This window comes from Eptatretus burgeri, chromosome 5, assembly GCF_056783735.1.
Source record: "Eptatretus burgeri isolate ZD-2024b chromosome 5, Ebu_testis_v1, whole genome shotgun sequence".
Classification (NCBI taxonomy): Eukaryota; Metazoa; Chordata; class Myxini; order Myxiniformes; family Myxinidae; genus Eptatretus; species Eptatretus burgeri.
Genome location: NC_140965.1, coordinates 16,022,708 through 16,038,199, shown reverse-complemented (window position 1 = coordinate 16,038,199; position 15,492 = coordinate 16,022,708). Strand labels below are relative to the sequence as shown.

Genomic DNA, 15,492 nt, shown 5'->3' with positions numbered 1-15,492 from the left:
GCGAAGTGAAGTGAAGGAGATTTGTTGCAAAAGAAACTCCGCAGGGCACACATGTAATTCCCGTTAGACACAGGTAGGGGACCCAAACTACAAACACATACTTATCGAGATAACTAAACTTGGGGACTGCTGTCTGTCTGTGTGCACAAGGCTTCCAAATTCGTAACAATATCTCAGCCACCCTTTGAGCTCAGAAGCTGAAATTTGGGGACAAAAGTGAAGAATTACTTTGGCAAAAACTTTTTATTTTTTGACCCATCAATTAATTGATTGTTCACTGAATTATTATAGATTTATTAATTTCTTATTTATTTTATTTCTCATCTGGGCAATATCTCAGGCACTCTTCGAGCTTGGAAACTGATATTTGGACATGACAGTGAACAAGTGATTTGGCTAGAAAGAGTACTTTTGATTTATTGATGAATCAATCGATTAATTATTTTATTTCTTGACTTTCCAGGCGATATCTCAGCCATCCTTTGTACTAGGAAGCTGAAATTTGGGGACAAAAGTGAAGATGTGCTTTGGCAAAAAGGTTATTTTTTACCTCCGCCACCAAAGGTGAAGGAGGTTATGTTTTCACCCCTCTCTGTCTTTGTTTGTTTGTCTGTCTGTCTATCTGTCTGTCTGTCTGTCTGTGTGCAGGATATCTCAAAAAGTTGCGGAGAGATCCGGATGAAATTTGCAGGTTAGGTTGAGCGTGTGACAAGGACTAACTGATTCGATTTTGGTGAAGATCCAGATCTGGATCCAACTTCTAGAATTTTTTTTCAGTAATTCTTCACCATTGACAGATAGGGCCAAAAAACGATATGTAGCACAATGTTGTTGTTCTTCTTCCGGCTGCTCCCGTTAGGGGTCGCCACAGCGGATCATCCGTTATGATCCGCATACTGATTTGGCACAGGATTTACGCCGGATGCCCTTCCTGACGCAACCTTGGTCGCCGCTTACGACACAGGGATAAGGATTGGGTTTCGCCATGATTCCGGGCTGCCCTACACCCTCTCATAACGCGGCCCAGCGCAGAGCTCCCATCCTCAAGCGATCCTCCAATCCAAGCCTCCGAGTAGCCAGATTACAAGCGCATGCCACTACGCCCGGTGATATGTAGCACGATATGTATCGTGAAATGAAAATTGTTCCCCTAATCCCCTTGTTATTCCCATGCTTTTTCAAAGAAAGAAAAAATAAAAACCGCAGGGAATCTCCTAAATGGTTGTGTGGAAATTCACCACACTTGGTAGTTATGATTACCACATGACATGAAGGTACAAGAGCGGTATCATTTTGGCCCTGCACCCTGGGGTGCGGTCAAAAGGTCAAATATAAAAAAAAAATGAAACTTCAGGCACATTTTAAACTTTTTTTGTTTTTATTTTTATGACATGTCTATGCAATCAGCATTGGAGCATACAATTTTTGGGGGATTTTGACCTCTGTTTCATGCCCCATGGGATGGGGACTTAGGGTCACAGAGGTCAAAATGGTATTGGGTCATTACTGGTAGAACTTTTTTTTTGCCATCTTTCAACTTTTCTTGAGGTGGGAAGTGTGGGTATTTGTGATGGCGAACCACTGACTTCGCTTTGGTTTATTCTTTTGTTCTGTGTTTGTGGCACATTATTACCCTGGCCAAAGGAGAGGGTATTACATTTGGGTCCGTCCGTTTGTTTGCTTGTCTGTCTTTGTTACTTGGCCAAAAAATATTAATTTTTTTGACAAGTGTGTGTGTGTGTTTTGCGTTTGTTTGTTTGTCTGTCCACTTGCCTCGAGCTCAAACCGCTTAACTGATCTTTCTCAAATTTTCAGAGATTAATGTCACCGACCCGGTGATGGTCCAGCATTGAAGATTTGTAAAATTTGGTCGACCAAAAAGGTCTTCATAGGCCAATTTGAGCCAAATTTTCTAAGATCCTCAATTTTCATCCGATTGACTTGATATTTGAAGACCATTTTCATGTCAGGTCACTGAATTAAACTGCCATTTAATTTTAAGGTCAAAAGGTCAACACAGGCATAATTTCTAAAATTGAAAGGTTGGGCCAAAACTAAATACATCACTATATCTCAAAAAGTTGTGGACGAATTATGACAAATCAAGGTGAATGGGTTGAATCGGTGACAAGAACAAGCGGATTGGATTTTGGTTCGGATCCAGCCCATCAGTGGGATTCAAAACGTGAACCGTTCCACCTGGCAGAGGTATGCGCTCTACAGAGTGCCATTCTACTTTGTGCTGTTTTGCCAAGTTGTCACTCTATGAGTGATTTTTCATTTGTTCGTTTACTTGTCCGCACAGACCTTTTCTCCGCAACCATTCGCCGGATCGAGACAATTTTCTACATTGTTGCGACTACTCATGTTGAATGTTTTAATGATAATTACGACATCATAGCTCACGTGGTGTGGCAGCCATGGATGTTGGAAAAATGGAAAAAAACTTTGGACCTCTGTATCTCTGAAACCGCACGAAGAAAAAAAATTGTAACTTGGCACAAAGCAAGTACTCCTCATGGGGAATGGGTGATTTTTTTATGACGTCATAGGTGACTTTGTTATGATGTTATAATTGCATATGTAGAACGCTATATCCGATCAGTGTGAAAATTTTTGAGGGTCATCTAGGAATAAAATTGTTTACAATTTTTTTTGATGTCATCGGTCATGTGATTTGGCAGCCATATTGTTTAAATAATAAAAAATAAAAACCTTCAAAAATCTCATCTGAAATGGCTGAACCAGTCATCACTGCCAGCCAGCATTTATCAAGTAGCAATTCTAATTTAGTCTATTATTTATTAAGTAACACACCAGTCCACAAACACCACACAGAACAAGTCTTGGCAAGGGTCTGCAATCTCTGGTTGCTCTTTTTCTTGTTCATATTATGTACAATGACTGTTTTGAATGATTTATTTTGCAGTGACCATTAACGTGTGTGTGTGTGTGTGTAGGCCAGAGCTGCGCCGACTTCATTGAGATAACTAAGGAAGCACGGCGGCAGCGCTTGGGTCCTCTACACCCTTCTTTCAACCTGGTGAAATGTTTGCGCCAGGCAATGTGGAGGATCATGCCCAACGATATCTGGGTGCACGTGTCGGAGAAGCTGTGTGTTTCTCTGACTCGCGTCTCTGATGGAGAGAACGTGCTCATTTCTGACTTTTCCTCAAAGGAGGAAGTTATACAGGTGTTGTTGGATGGGTGGGCAAAGGTGTTGATTCTCTTTCCCTGCCTGGATTTATTTTGTGATATACTGCCAGCAGGGATGCCATGTCAGGTCAGGTTAGATCTATGACCTGCTACAGATATCATGTAAACCTGTAATAACCTGTTCCATGGTCGGGTTGTCGGTGACTAAACCGTCTCCCCCCCCCCCCCCCAGGTTTTCTCGTGAGGAGGGTGTTTGGATATGGACACCCAGCAGGATTAAAAACAAAACTTGTCAAAGGGCGGAGGAGCTCCTTGTGAGCCAACGGCCATCCATATCTAGTGCCCAACTGTGTCTGCGGACGTCCTCCTGCAGTTGGGTTACTTTTTTTTTATTAGGAGGTTGGTGGCAGGATTTGCACTCCGGCCACCGTAAAACCCTTAATTCCGCAAAACACAAAAACGCAAAAAAAATCTGAAAACCCACTCCGTTGGAGTACCTCCTGTGCAGCTTCCCTTCGCAGGGCAGCTCACCGGATGTCGGGATTGGGGCAAAGCCTTCAGGACCCCCAATCTTTGATGATAGGAGGGAAACCACGGGGTAACATCCCTGGGTCAGATTGCGGGAGAGTGTGTCGGAGTGGTGCTGAGGTGTCGTCCACCAGACGGCGGTCTCCTTGGGTTAACCTGAGGTGGTCCCTTCGGGTGGGTGCCTGGAATGTCCTATCCCTAAGAGAGGATGATCACCTGTCTCTGTTATCATCTGAGCTCAAGCGTTTGGACATCGGGATTGCAGCTCTCTCTGAGGTTCGGAGACCGGATTGCGGCGAGATAATGGTGGGTGGTTACACCTACTATTGGTCAGGTCGCTATGATGGTTACCATACCCAAGGAGTTGCTGTAGCTGTGTCCAATAAGCTGACCCCAATGATAATTGAGATAACACCGGTCAACGAGCGTATTATGAGATTAAGGATTCGTCACTCCTTGGGTGTCATTTCCCTGGTCTCTGTTTATGCTCCGACTGAGGCGAGTGATCTCACCATGAAGGACGCATTATATGCCACGCTCGAGTCTGTGGTTGATCAGTGCCCCAGGCGAGATACACTTCTAGTCTTGGGGGATTTCAATGCATCGACTGGAACTGATAGGGATGGTTATGAGGTGTGTGTTGGTCCCCATGGGTCAGGAACTATGAACCAGAATAGCACTAAGTTCCTTGACTTTGCAAGAAGTCATGGACTGAGGGAGGCTGGTTCATGGTTTCAGCGCCCACAAGCTCATCGCTGGACTTGGTATTCCAACGCTGGCGATGCGGCAAAGGAGATTGACCATGTCCTCATTGATGGTCGCTGGAGGATGATCCAGAACTGCAGGGTCCCCGAGTGCTCAGTTCCTCAATACTGACCACAGGCTTGTTGTAGCAACTCTAAAGCTGCACCTTAAATCCTGGAGGATGGTACCATCCCAGCTGAGGCTGGATGTTGGCAAGCTCAGGGATGAGAGAGTAGCTGAGGAGTTTTCGAACAGGCGGAGTGGACACTTGGAGAGTCTGGGTGCTTTGGGGGGTCCTGAATAGTTGTGGAGCGCCTTCAAGACCACCGTCCTTGATGTTGCCGGTGGATGTCTTGGAACTCACCACAGGGCAAAGAAGAATTTTGTCTCTCAAGGGACACTGGATACCATTGACCAGAGTCGCAGGGCCAGGCTGAATGGCAGAGCTGAGCTGTTCAGGGAGCTGAGGCCTAAAACTGTACGTGCACCAAGGGTGGACAAGGAGGCCTATGTGCGAGGAATCTGTGAGGGGGGTAGAGCATCACCTGTGGTCAAGGGATTCTCATCCTGCTTACAGGGGAATTTGCGCATTGTGTTCAACAAGCCCATCTCTTGGTGCACTGTATTTAGAGCAGAGAGTGGTAGGCTCTTGACAGAGGAATCCCAAGTGAAGGCCCGCTGGGCCGTTACTTTGAGCGATTGTACCAGGCTGATCCACCAGCTGTCGAGTTGGACGTCAAGGGTGTAACAATCCCTGTTGCTGACCTTCGAATCAACTGTGGTCCACCTTCGCTTGTGGAAACACGGGCTGCGGTGAACCAGTTGAAACGGGGTGAAGCTCCAGGGATCTGTGGCATCCATGCTGAACTTCTCAAGGCTGGTGGAAATGCTGCACTCGTGTCGTTGCATGCAGTTTTGTGCTCTGCCTGGAACACAGGCATCATCCCAACTGATTGGAAGAGGGGCCTTGTTGTTCCTCTCTGGAAAGGGAAGGGTGATCGCCAAGACTGCAACAACTACAGAGGGGTGACGCTGCTGTCAGTGCCGGGCAAGGTCTTTGCTCGGATAATTCTTGATAGGGTTCGCCACCATCTGCTTGAGCACCAGCGTCCAGAACAGTCAGGCTTTGCACCAAAGAGGTCAACGATTGACCGTATCCTTGCTCTTCGTGTCCTCACTGAACGCAGACGAGAGTTTCGGCAGGGGCTGCTTGCAGCCTATGTTGATCTCTGTAAAGCGTTCGATTCAGTGAATCGGGATGTCCTCTGGAGGATTCTTGGTCTTCGTGGGGTGCCACCAAAACTGGTCGATCTGATGTCTGAACTCTACTCTGGTACTGAGAGTGCTGTGAAGTGTGGTGGTACCATCTCTGACTTATTTCCAGTTGTTACTGGAGTTAGTCAGGGGTGTGTACTGTTCCCCACACTTTTCAGCACTTGTATCGACTGGATTCTAGGGAGGATGTCGGAGAGATCAAACTGCGGTGCATCGTTTGGGAATGTCAAGATCTCGGACCTTGATTTTGCAGATGATGCAGTCATCTTTGCGGAGACTTTAGATATCCTTTTGGGGGCCCTCAAGGTGCTGAAAGAGGAGTCGGAGCCGCTGGGATTACGGGTTTCTTGGGTCAAAACTAAGATCCAGGCTTTCGGTGACATCTTGGATGCTGCTGTCCTGTCTGTGTCTGTTTGTGGTGAGGATGTTGAGGTCGTGGATAGATTCACTTACCTTGGCAGTGATATTCATGTCTCTGCTGGCTGTGAGTCAGAGGTCAAAAGACGTCTGGGTCGGGCCTGGGGAGTCATGGATTCACTGGATCATGGGGTGTGGCGCTGCCGGTACCTGTGCGGGAGGACGAAAGTCCGAGTCTTCAGGTCATTGGTACTTTCAGTCTTGCTCTATGGATGCGAGACTTGGACTCTGACCAAGGATCTGAGACGGAGACTTAATTCCTTTGGTACCAGGTCTCTTCGGAGAATCCTTGGCTATCGCTGGTCGGATTTTGTGTCCAACGAGCGGTTGCTGAGAGAGACTCGGATGAGATTTGTTACCTGCATGGTCCATGAGCGTCAGTTGCGGCTGTATGGACATGTGGCTCGTTTTCCTGACGCTGATCCTGCTCACCAGATTCTCTCAGCGGGAGAGTCTCGTGAGTGGAGGAGGCCAGTGGGCCGACCACGTGCCTCGTGGTTTCAGCAGGTTGACCATCATCTCAAGGGGATGGGGTGGGCCTGGTATCTGCCTGGGGGATGGCCAGACGGAGACCCCTGGAGTACCGGCGGAAAGTGGACGCAGCGACGCGCTGTTCTGGCACATGCTCCCATACCTGACCTGACCTGAGGGATGCCATATAATGGAGCCCACCCTTGAGAGGGGGCAATAAGAAGGGGGCAATAATTGTGTGTGTGTTTATAAATCTGAGGTGGATTTTGCCACTAATACACAATGAGTTAAGGCTGCGTAAGGTAGTGTATGTTGTGGTTGTTGATTGGCGGTGCATCGACCATATAACCATGTGTGTATCTTTGCGTGTCACTGCAGGCCCTAATCTGCAGTGCTTTTGTACCGGTGTACTGTGGAGTCATCCCTCCATCCTTCCGTGGAGTGGTACGTCACACGGGGGATCTATGGGGATTATTTCGTGGTTAAAATGTCTCCCCATCTAATGTGCTCATTTTACAAGCACCAAAACCACAACGTCACCACCACCACCACCAGCTTAGGAAAGCCGATTGACTTAAGAATGAATGTTAAACCTCTCGACTCTTTTACTTTAAGAAGATAATTTGACTTTTTGTTTCCAGACCTCTATTATAGAGTTGGTGGTTTATTGGTTTGAGGCTTTGGACATCCAAATGGTATTTCCTGCAGACAGTTTTTGCTCGTCACGTTTTTTAAAATCCAAGTTTAAAAATAATAATAATAATCACCATGCTGATGAACCGCAAGTGTACCTCTAGGTTTTGATTAAATATGATCAGCCAGTTGAACGAGTGCAGTTTGCTCGAGGACTTGATCCATGAGGAGGGAGGTCATTTGGGGTTCACGATTCGTGGCGTTTAATCGAGGGCATGTGAAGGCATAACCTTGTCTTGTTCAGCTTTCGCAAACACAGGCAGAGATGATGGGGGACCAGCTTGTAAAATATATTGATTCAAGGACAAAATTAGCCTCTTTCAGCACTCTGTTGCTTTTATGGCCTTTGTTTTTGTTTTACTTTGCTTGGAGATGGTTTCTCCAAGTCCTGAGTACAAGATTGGAGATTGGCCGTGAAAGGCATATAACTTCCCTCCAGTAACTATTGCTTTTGTAAATGGCTCACAAAGCAATGTTTCCATTTCTCATTTGATACACGAAGCACTGATGGACAAGCGGACACCTTGATTCAGAGCTTGTCCACCGGCGGGTTTTGGAGACAACGGTGCTCGGGCGATTGTAGATCTGGTGGTTGTACGTGCATACGGAATTTGTAATTTGCTGAGTGTGCTGACGATAGCTCGCCTGCTCTTCAGGAAGGACACCATGGCACTTTTAATGTCCACCAACTCATGCCGGCAGACGGGACGCCCAGTTTAACGTCCATCTGAGGGACAGTACATGCATAGATGCCTCGTCCTACCTGTGAAACACTGCGATGGCAGATTATAGCTGGGTCGGGATTCATACCCAGGCTAGACAGCCCAGACATGAGTGTATGTACCTCTTGGCCGTCCTGCCAGCCCAGCAGTAAAATAATAATAATAATTAATAAACCTCTACATCTTTAATAGGACCAATTATAACCTCTGCCACCGAAGGTGAAGGACGTTAAGTTTTGACACCTCTGTCTGTCGCCTACAGGTCACAATTTTAAACCGATCTTCACGAAACGTCATCACATGGTAGAGTTTGTCATAAGGAAGAAGCCTATAGTTTTTGAGGTAAAAAGGTCAAAAGGTCAACATAGGCCAAAGGTCACCAACTTAGGTGATATTTCTAAATTCCTCAATTTTCATCCAATCGACTTGAAATTTGAAGAGGATATATATATATATATATATATATATATATATATATATATTTATATATATATTTCAGGTCACTGAATTCAGCCACCAATTATTTTGAGGTCAACATAGACCAAATAGTTCAACATAGTCCCAAGGTCAACAGCTGAGGTGGTATTTGTAAAATCCTCAATTTTCATCTCATTGATTTGAAATTTGAAGAGAATTTGCACATCAGGTCACTGAATTCAACGAACCAATTATTTTCGAGATAAACATGGACCAAAAGTACAACATAGGCCGGATTTCTAAAATTGTCACTTTGCGTCCGATTCACTTGGAATTTGAAGAGGAGTTGCATATTTGGTCATTGAATTCAACCACCAATTATTTTTGAGGTCAAATTTGTTTTATGGATTTTGCAAGTATCTTGTCTGCATGACGACGTCGTCTTCTTTGTTTGTTTGTGTGCAGGATATCTCAAAAGATTTGGACGAAACTTGGTGGACATGTTGGGTGTGTGACCATGAAGAATTTATTCAATTTTGGTGAAGATCTGGATCCGAGAATTATTTAATTTTTAAAAAGTGATTTCATCATTGAGAGATGGGGCTAAACTAATACATGACACGATATCTCAAAAAGTTATGGACGGATTCGGATGAAACTTGGTGGACAGGTTTTTCGTGTGTGTCAAGGACGAATTGATTCGATTTTTGGTGAAGATCCGAATCCAGATCTGGATACGAGAATTATTTAACTTTTTCAAAGTGATTCTTCACCATTGAGAGATCAGGACAAAAACAATATAGTAATGTACAGCATGATATTTCAAATGTAATACAACATGTAATGGGCCCGATGTGTTTTCATGGATGAGACATTACGGGGTGGAGGTATGTACTCTACCGAGTACCCTTCCAGTTCTTACCTGATATTTAGCAGACAGGACACCCGGCTTAACGTTCATACACAACCTGGCGTACAGTTTGTAGTCTTGTCAGGAATCGAACACAAACTAGACAACTCAAAGGTATGTACATGACCTCTGCACAATCCTGTCAGACAATAATGGGAATAATAATACTAACTTGATAATGTCATCAACACCTTATGCATGAAGCGTTGTACTTTCCACAATGGATTCATCTTCAAATAGATCATTGTATCGAGCTCTGTATAAATAGTCTTGAGCGGGTGACATTCTCCCTTCATGTTGTCATTGGTTTTTTTGCCGTACACATGTTTTCCCAGCTACTGGCACGCAACACTGGTAGGTCAAAGATTAGCAAACTGCCATTCGATCTTGCGTTCACCTGATTGCGTTTTACAAGTAAAGGGTTGCTCACCATCGTTCTTACGGCCATAACCTTGCGTGCCCGCCTCTGACAAGTACTTTGGTTGAAACCAAGCAGAGCGTTGTGCGCAGCTCGTTAAACTTGGCTAGTTATGGATGACAAGTTCCAGGGGCATCACGGGATGTTTGTCATAGGCAGCTGTGCCGAGGCTGCTTTGTTCGAGCATGTAACACCTTATCGTTGGTTGTTACGGAGCAAAGGTGGATGTTTAATTGCTGTGTTTTTTTTGTTTTTTTTTACGTGAGGTCGCTGTTTACAAATGAATACACTGATTGGGGGGTATGTCCCAAACGCGTGTGCACTCTGTGCCTGGGTCGATGTCACAGAGGTCACAGCCTGTGGACCTTGAGGCCAAGTCCTGTCTTCTTTATAATGCCCTCCTTTGTTCTAATTAAGTAATACTGTTTTTCATTTTGGGTGAATCTTAAATTAATTGTTTTATAACAGAAACAAAAAAATAATATTGCAATAACATGAGTCTTCGTGGGGGGCATCCTCGGTAGATGATTGTGCTAGTGATTTTTATTTTATTTTATTACTTTTTACAAAAGCGATTGAGTGTTCTGCACTTTGGGATTATATGACTGCTATGGTTATATGGCCATGTTATTTGAAGCTGTACCCTGAACTTTGAATGTTGGAACGGGAAAATCTATTTTTAAAAATAACTCCTACAACTTGCCTGTGTGTTTCCCTTCATAGTGATTCATCAGCCTTGGCTTGTTTGGGCAAAAATCAACAGAACGAGCTGAAGCAAACTTGCTCGCTGGTTACCTTTTATCACTGCATCATTGCTTCACCTTGTTCGTTTTCTTGTGAAGTGCCTTGAGACGGATCGCTCTGCGCCGGCAGGATGGCTTAGATGTGTTGCGCACTTGCTGCTAAGCTGTCTCGCCTGGGTTCGAATCCTGGCCCGGCTCTATACTGTTGTCCAGGCGTTTCGCACGAGTCTGTGTGTGTCGTCCTGCATATGGACATTAAGCCAGCTGTTATTGCAGGCATCCTGAACAAATTTCTGCCACAGTCGAACATCACACATGGGCAGCCAGTTTGACAAGGATGAATTGATTAGATTTTGGTGAACATCCGGATTCTGGAATCCTTTGTGTGTGTGTTTTTTTTTTTTTTTTTTTAGTGATTCTTCACCATTGAGGAGGGATCGGGATAAAAATGATGTACAGCACGATATCTCAAAAGTTGCGCACGAGTTACGACAAAACTTGGCGGATGAGTTGATCAGGTGACAAGAACAAGCAGATTAGATTTTGGTTCAGGTCCGGATGCAGATCCAGCTTATCGGTGGGATACGACGCGTGACATGTTCAGCCTGGTGGAGGGATGCGCTCTACCGAGTGCCGTTCTCGTGAAACCTGCTTTTGCTCTCTTCGGCCAAAAAGCCTCACACACTTGTTCGATAAAAGATTCAAGAAAAGAAACTTTTGCAAATCACACTGCCAACGTGTTTTTATCTTTGTTATAAGTTCATGTTGAACGCACCTGTGATGGTCACAGCATTCTCACGGGATTAACAGTGCAGGTAAAATGCAATACAAAGCACAGTCTGGACTCTAGCAAAGTGCTTCAATGCCTAGTGAAGATGTTTCATAGGTATTTAGGGTGAGTGTTATTCTGCAGGTTAGGGTTAAGGTTAATTTTTGATGGCTATAGAGGCAACTTGAAAGGGTGTCGATTTAACGTCGTGCCATGCCTGATACCTGTGGTTGAAAACCTTCTTGACTGCCGCTATTTCCACCAGCGCTATGTTGACGGCGGGATCTCTGACAACCTTCCCAGCTACAACCTTAAGACTACCATCACGGTGTCTCCGTTCTCCGGCGAGAGCGATATCTGTCCCCGAGACAACTCTTCCAACTTCCATGAGCTGCGGTTTACCAACACAAGCATTCAGTTCAACACGGGAAACCTGTACCGCCTCTCTCGAGCGCTTTTCCCACCGGAGCCCAAGGTACGAATCGAGGACGCCGTACAAATATAGATCGTGAGTCCATTTTCAATCAGTCAGTCACATGGGTTGGTTGATAATGGACTCGTGATCAGGATTTATAAGAGGAAACCGAGGGGTGGGGTGGATTTTGGGAGCAACCGCAGTGTGCATGGCGTTAAGGTCAAAGCGACTGTCGTTGCTCGCCCCTCACCAAAGTTATTGTCATGACTTTAAGCGATTGTCTGAATTATAGTTTATTCTGCGTGCCCGTTGTCCATTTGGAAATTGCATGTGTTGGTGCAAAATGACATTCAGTTCCACCTTTGTGTTCTTTGATGTTGGTTTTGTTTACTTTGCATTCATGCAGTGTTGTTTAAATTTCTTTGTTTCCCAGGTGCTGATCGAGATGTGTAAGGAAGGTTACAGGGATGCGTTGAGGTTCTTGAAGGCCAACAGTGAGTGCCCCCGTTTCACTTGCCCGTTAAGCACGTTTCATGCACACGTGGATGCTTCATGCTTTGCGGAAAATCTTGCTGGAGGTTTGTTTATTATTTAATTTTAAATAGTGACCTGGGGCTCACAGAGGAGCTTGTATGTAAATCTGTTGTTGGACAAGGAAATTGAGAGACAACGGTGTACTTGATTTTTCTTGAATTTCAATGTTGGTCGACAATAAACAAAGTGACACAGGAGATGGGATTTGAACCTGCAATCCCAGTGGCGTGAGCAAAGTCCCCTGATGGGAACGCCAAATAGGATAACTGAATGGGACGGTCTGTGGTGGGGCTTCCCCACTCGGTTCGGAGTCCACTCCAGCACACCCTAGGAATGTTTGCTCCTCCACATTTATGCATTATTACCTCCGCCACCGAAGGTGAAGGAGGTTATGTTTTCACCCCTTTCTGTGTGTTTCGTTGTGTGTTTGTGTGCAGAATTTCTCAAAAAGTTGTGGACTGATCCGGATTAAATTTTGTCGACAGGGTGGGTGTGTGACAAGGATGAACTGATTTGATTTTGGTGAAGATCTGGATCTGGATCCGACTACTAGAATTTTTTAAAGTGATCCTTCACCATTGAGAGATAGGACGAAAAGCATTTTTTTTAAATTCCTTGTCGGGGCTCGTATGAGAGCGAACACACAATGCACAGCAAGGGGGGGGGGCATGAGACAAGAGGGGCGTGGGAAGGACAAAACAGTGGGGAACAGAGACATTAGGAGATATGTGGTGGGGAACACGGGGAATACAAGATGGACACTACAGGGACTTTCAGGAAGGAAGGCAAGGAATTTGAAGGAGGTGGGTTTGGGGTGGATTAATGGGGGTAGAAAAGATCGAGGATTTGGATGTGGGACGATAAGAGGTGGTGGTGAAGAGCTGTTTTGAAAGCCTGGAGGGAATAATGGGAATGAACAGGTTGAGGGAGTTTATTCCAAAGGTGGGAAAAAGAGGAATGAAAGAGTGAAGGTGAGCAGGAATTTGTGATTTTGGTAGTTTTACCAGAAGGGGTTGTTGGCGGACCTTGAGCACCCTGAGGAAATATGGTGGGGACAAATCGTAGAGAGAGCAGGGAGGGCGAGACCGGAGAGGAGACGGTAGAAGACAGAAAGACCACCGACCTACCTGCGGTGAGAGACCAAAAGACTCGGCCTCATTGCGGGAGATACCAACGATCCGAAATGCCTTGGTTTCCACAGTGTGAAGCCAAGAAAAGTGAGAGGCAGGAGCACCAGCTCAGGATGGGAGAGCAGTACTCCATCAGGCTGCGGAACAAAGCTTTGTAAGTGGTCAGGTGCTCAGGTGGTCCGCGGAAGGACTTTGCATGACGGAGGATTCCCAGTTGGCGACTGGCCAGGCCAGGTTGGAAATGTGGATTTCCCAGGAAAGATCGTGGCAGATAGTGAGACCCAGAAGCTTGAAAGAAAGGACTTCTTCCAGGGGATTGTTGAGAAAGTAGATGGGGCAGGGGGGGGGTTCAAAATGGTCCTTTTGGAGAGACATAGTAAAAGTGTGAGATTTGTCAGGATTGAAAGACATAATATATATATATCGCACGATATCTCAAAAAGTTGTGGACGGATTCGGACGAAACTTGGTGGACGTGTGTGTGTGTGTGTGTGTGTGTGTGTGTGTGTGTGTGTGACAAGGAAGAAGTGATTCAATTTTGGTGAAGATTCGAATTGAGATCCGAATACGAGAATTTTTTAATTAATAAAGCGATTCTTCACCGTTGAGAGATAGGGCCAAAAACGATATATAGCACGATATCTCAAAAATGTATTGGGTCCGATATGTTCTCGTGGATCAGGAATTGCGTGGCGGAGGTATGCGCTCTACCGAGTGCTCTTCTAGTTTGTTTTTTTTTACGTATTTTGGCATACCTCATGACTTTTCATGAGGGTGATGAGGTTTCCCTTTCATTTTTGCAAATAACTTTCCTAACTAATGAAAATTTTCCTTTCCATGAAAAGACCACTGTGCTTTGGAGATATCGGGTGCATGACAGAAGTGCAATGATTTTTGAGGACCAATTCACAGTTGGATTTCACACAGAAATCAGGATGTTGTAAATGTATGTAACTGCGAATTCTCGCACAGGAATAGCGGTCTACGTAGGCAGCACGACATCATAAAAAAAACCAGAGAGAAAAATGGTTGCTTTATCAGCCGTGAAAGACGACAAGGTGCTGACGTTCCGGGCTTCACCTTCTTTTGCTTCGACGGGTGTTTGTAATGAATGTAGTTTGTAATTGGGAATAATTGTGTGGAAGGGAGGGTCGGGTCGATGAAACATGGGCCAGACGTGATCACATTTCATCCTGTTTTGTTTCTTCCACGTTTTCGTCAATTATAAAGCTGCTTGATCAAGATTTCCTTCTCTTTATCTATTTTGTTCCCTTCTTATTTTCCATGGATTTTGTGTGTTTGCATGGATACAGAAGTTCAAATGTTTTATTTCTATTTATTCCCCCTCACTTGGCACTTGCAAATGGTTTTCTGTCATGTTCTTGTTTCCAGATCTGCTGTTTCACTCACGTCCATCCCTTGGACCGCACTCTGCTGCTGTTGATGAGGAGGAGGAGGTGATTGAGATGGATGTGGACCAACATGAGATTGAGGAGGCACGAATGCTGGTGGGCAGAATGCACCAAACTTCGAACATGCTCCTTGTTCGGAGACCTGCCACCAGAGACCTTGAGAGCGTCAATCTGGAAACGCTTCCACCTCAGCTGCACAGAGGTGATCAAATTGATTTGGTGTGTCTATCAATGAGGTGGGGGAGGGGGAGGGGGGTAGGGTGGTCTTCGGTGCACGTGCAGAGGTCAAGGATAATCCCCATTGTGAAAGATGTAGGTGTTATTCTCACGTTTAAACCCTCTTCTTCTTCCTGTGATGCCTCGTTCGTTCTATTTTCGGGAAATCATCGTAATTTTTCAGCAGCACTCCGCTGCAATTGTTGCTTTACACACAAAATGAAACGTATTAGCTCCCTCGGTCGAAGCAGTTCTTCAAGCGTAAAATGTTGTTATTCACTTATTTATGGATTGCACTGTTGTTTTGTTCTCATCAGAGCACATAGTTCATGATGCTGAGCTAACAGATTGAAATCGCCTCCACTGTTGATTTGTCCATTGTCTCCAAAATTGACATGTATTTCATCCATACCTTTTGTGAGGCTTAAAACACTGTCGATGACTACCTATTTAATTTGGGGTCAACCAGGGAACACTTTTGTCCCAAATCTTTCACGAATCGGCTGGCCAGGCCTTCGTTTG

At 45.1% G+C, this 15,492-nt stretch overlaps 1 protein-coding gene across 2 annotated transcripts in view; it reads left to right on the top strand.

Annotated features, from left to right (window-relative positions):
* The window catches only part of LOC147025923 (patatin-like phospholipase domain-containing protein 2), a 29,298-nt gene that overhangs the window by 10,214 nt on the left and 3,592 nt on the right, over positions 1–15,492 (top strand). The window contains exons 2-6 of one of the 2 annotated variants that reach the window (XM_085880827.1): positions 2,961–3,193; positions 6,970–7,035; positions 11,529–11,738; positions 12,112–12,172; positions 14,735–14,956. In XM_085880827.1, coding sequence (XP_085736953.1) covers positions 2,961–3,193; positions 6,970–7,035; positions 11,529–11,738; positions 12,112–12,172; positions 14,735–14,956 — 792 coding nt within the window. The remainder of the gene's footprint in view (positions 1–2,960; positions 3,194–6,969; positions 7,036–11,528; positions 11,739–12,111; positions 12,173–14,734; positions 14,957–15,492) is intronic. The other variant, XM_085880828.1, reaches the window with a different exon arrangement.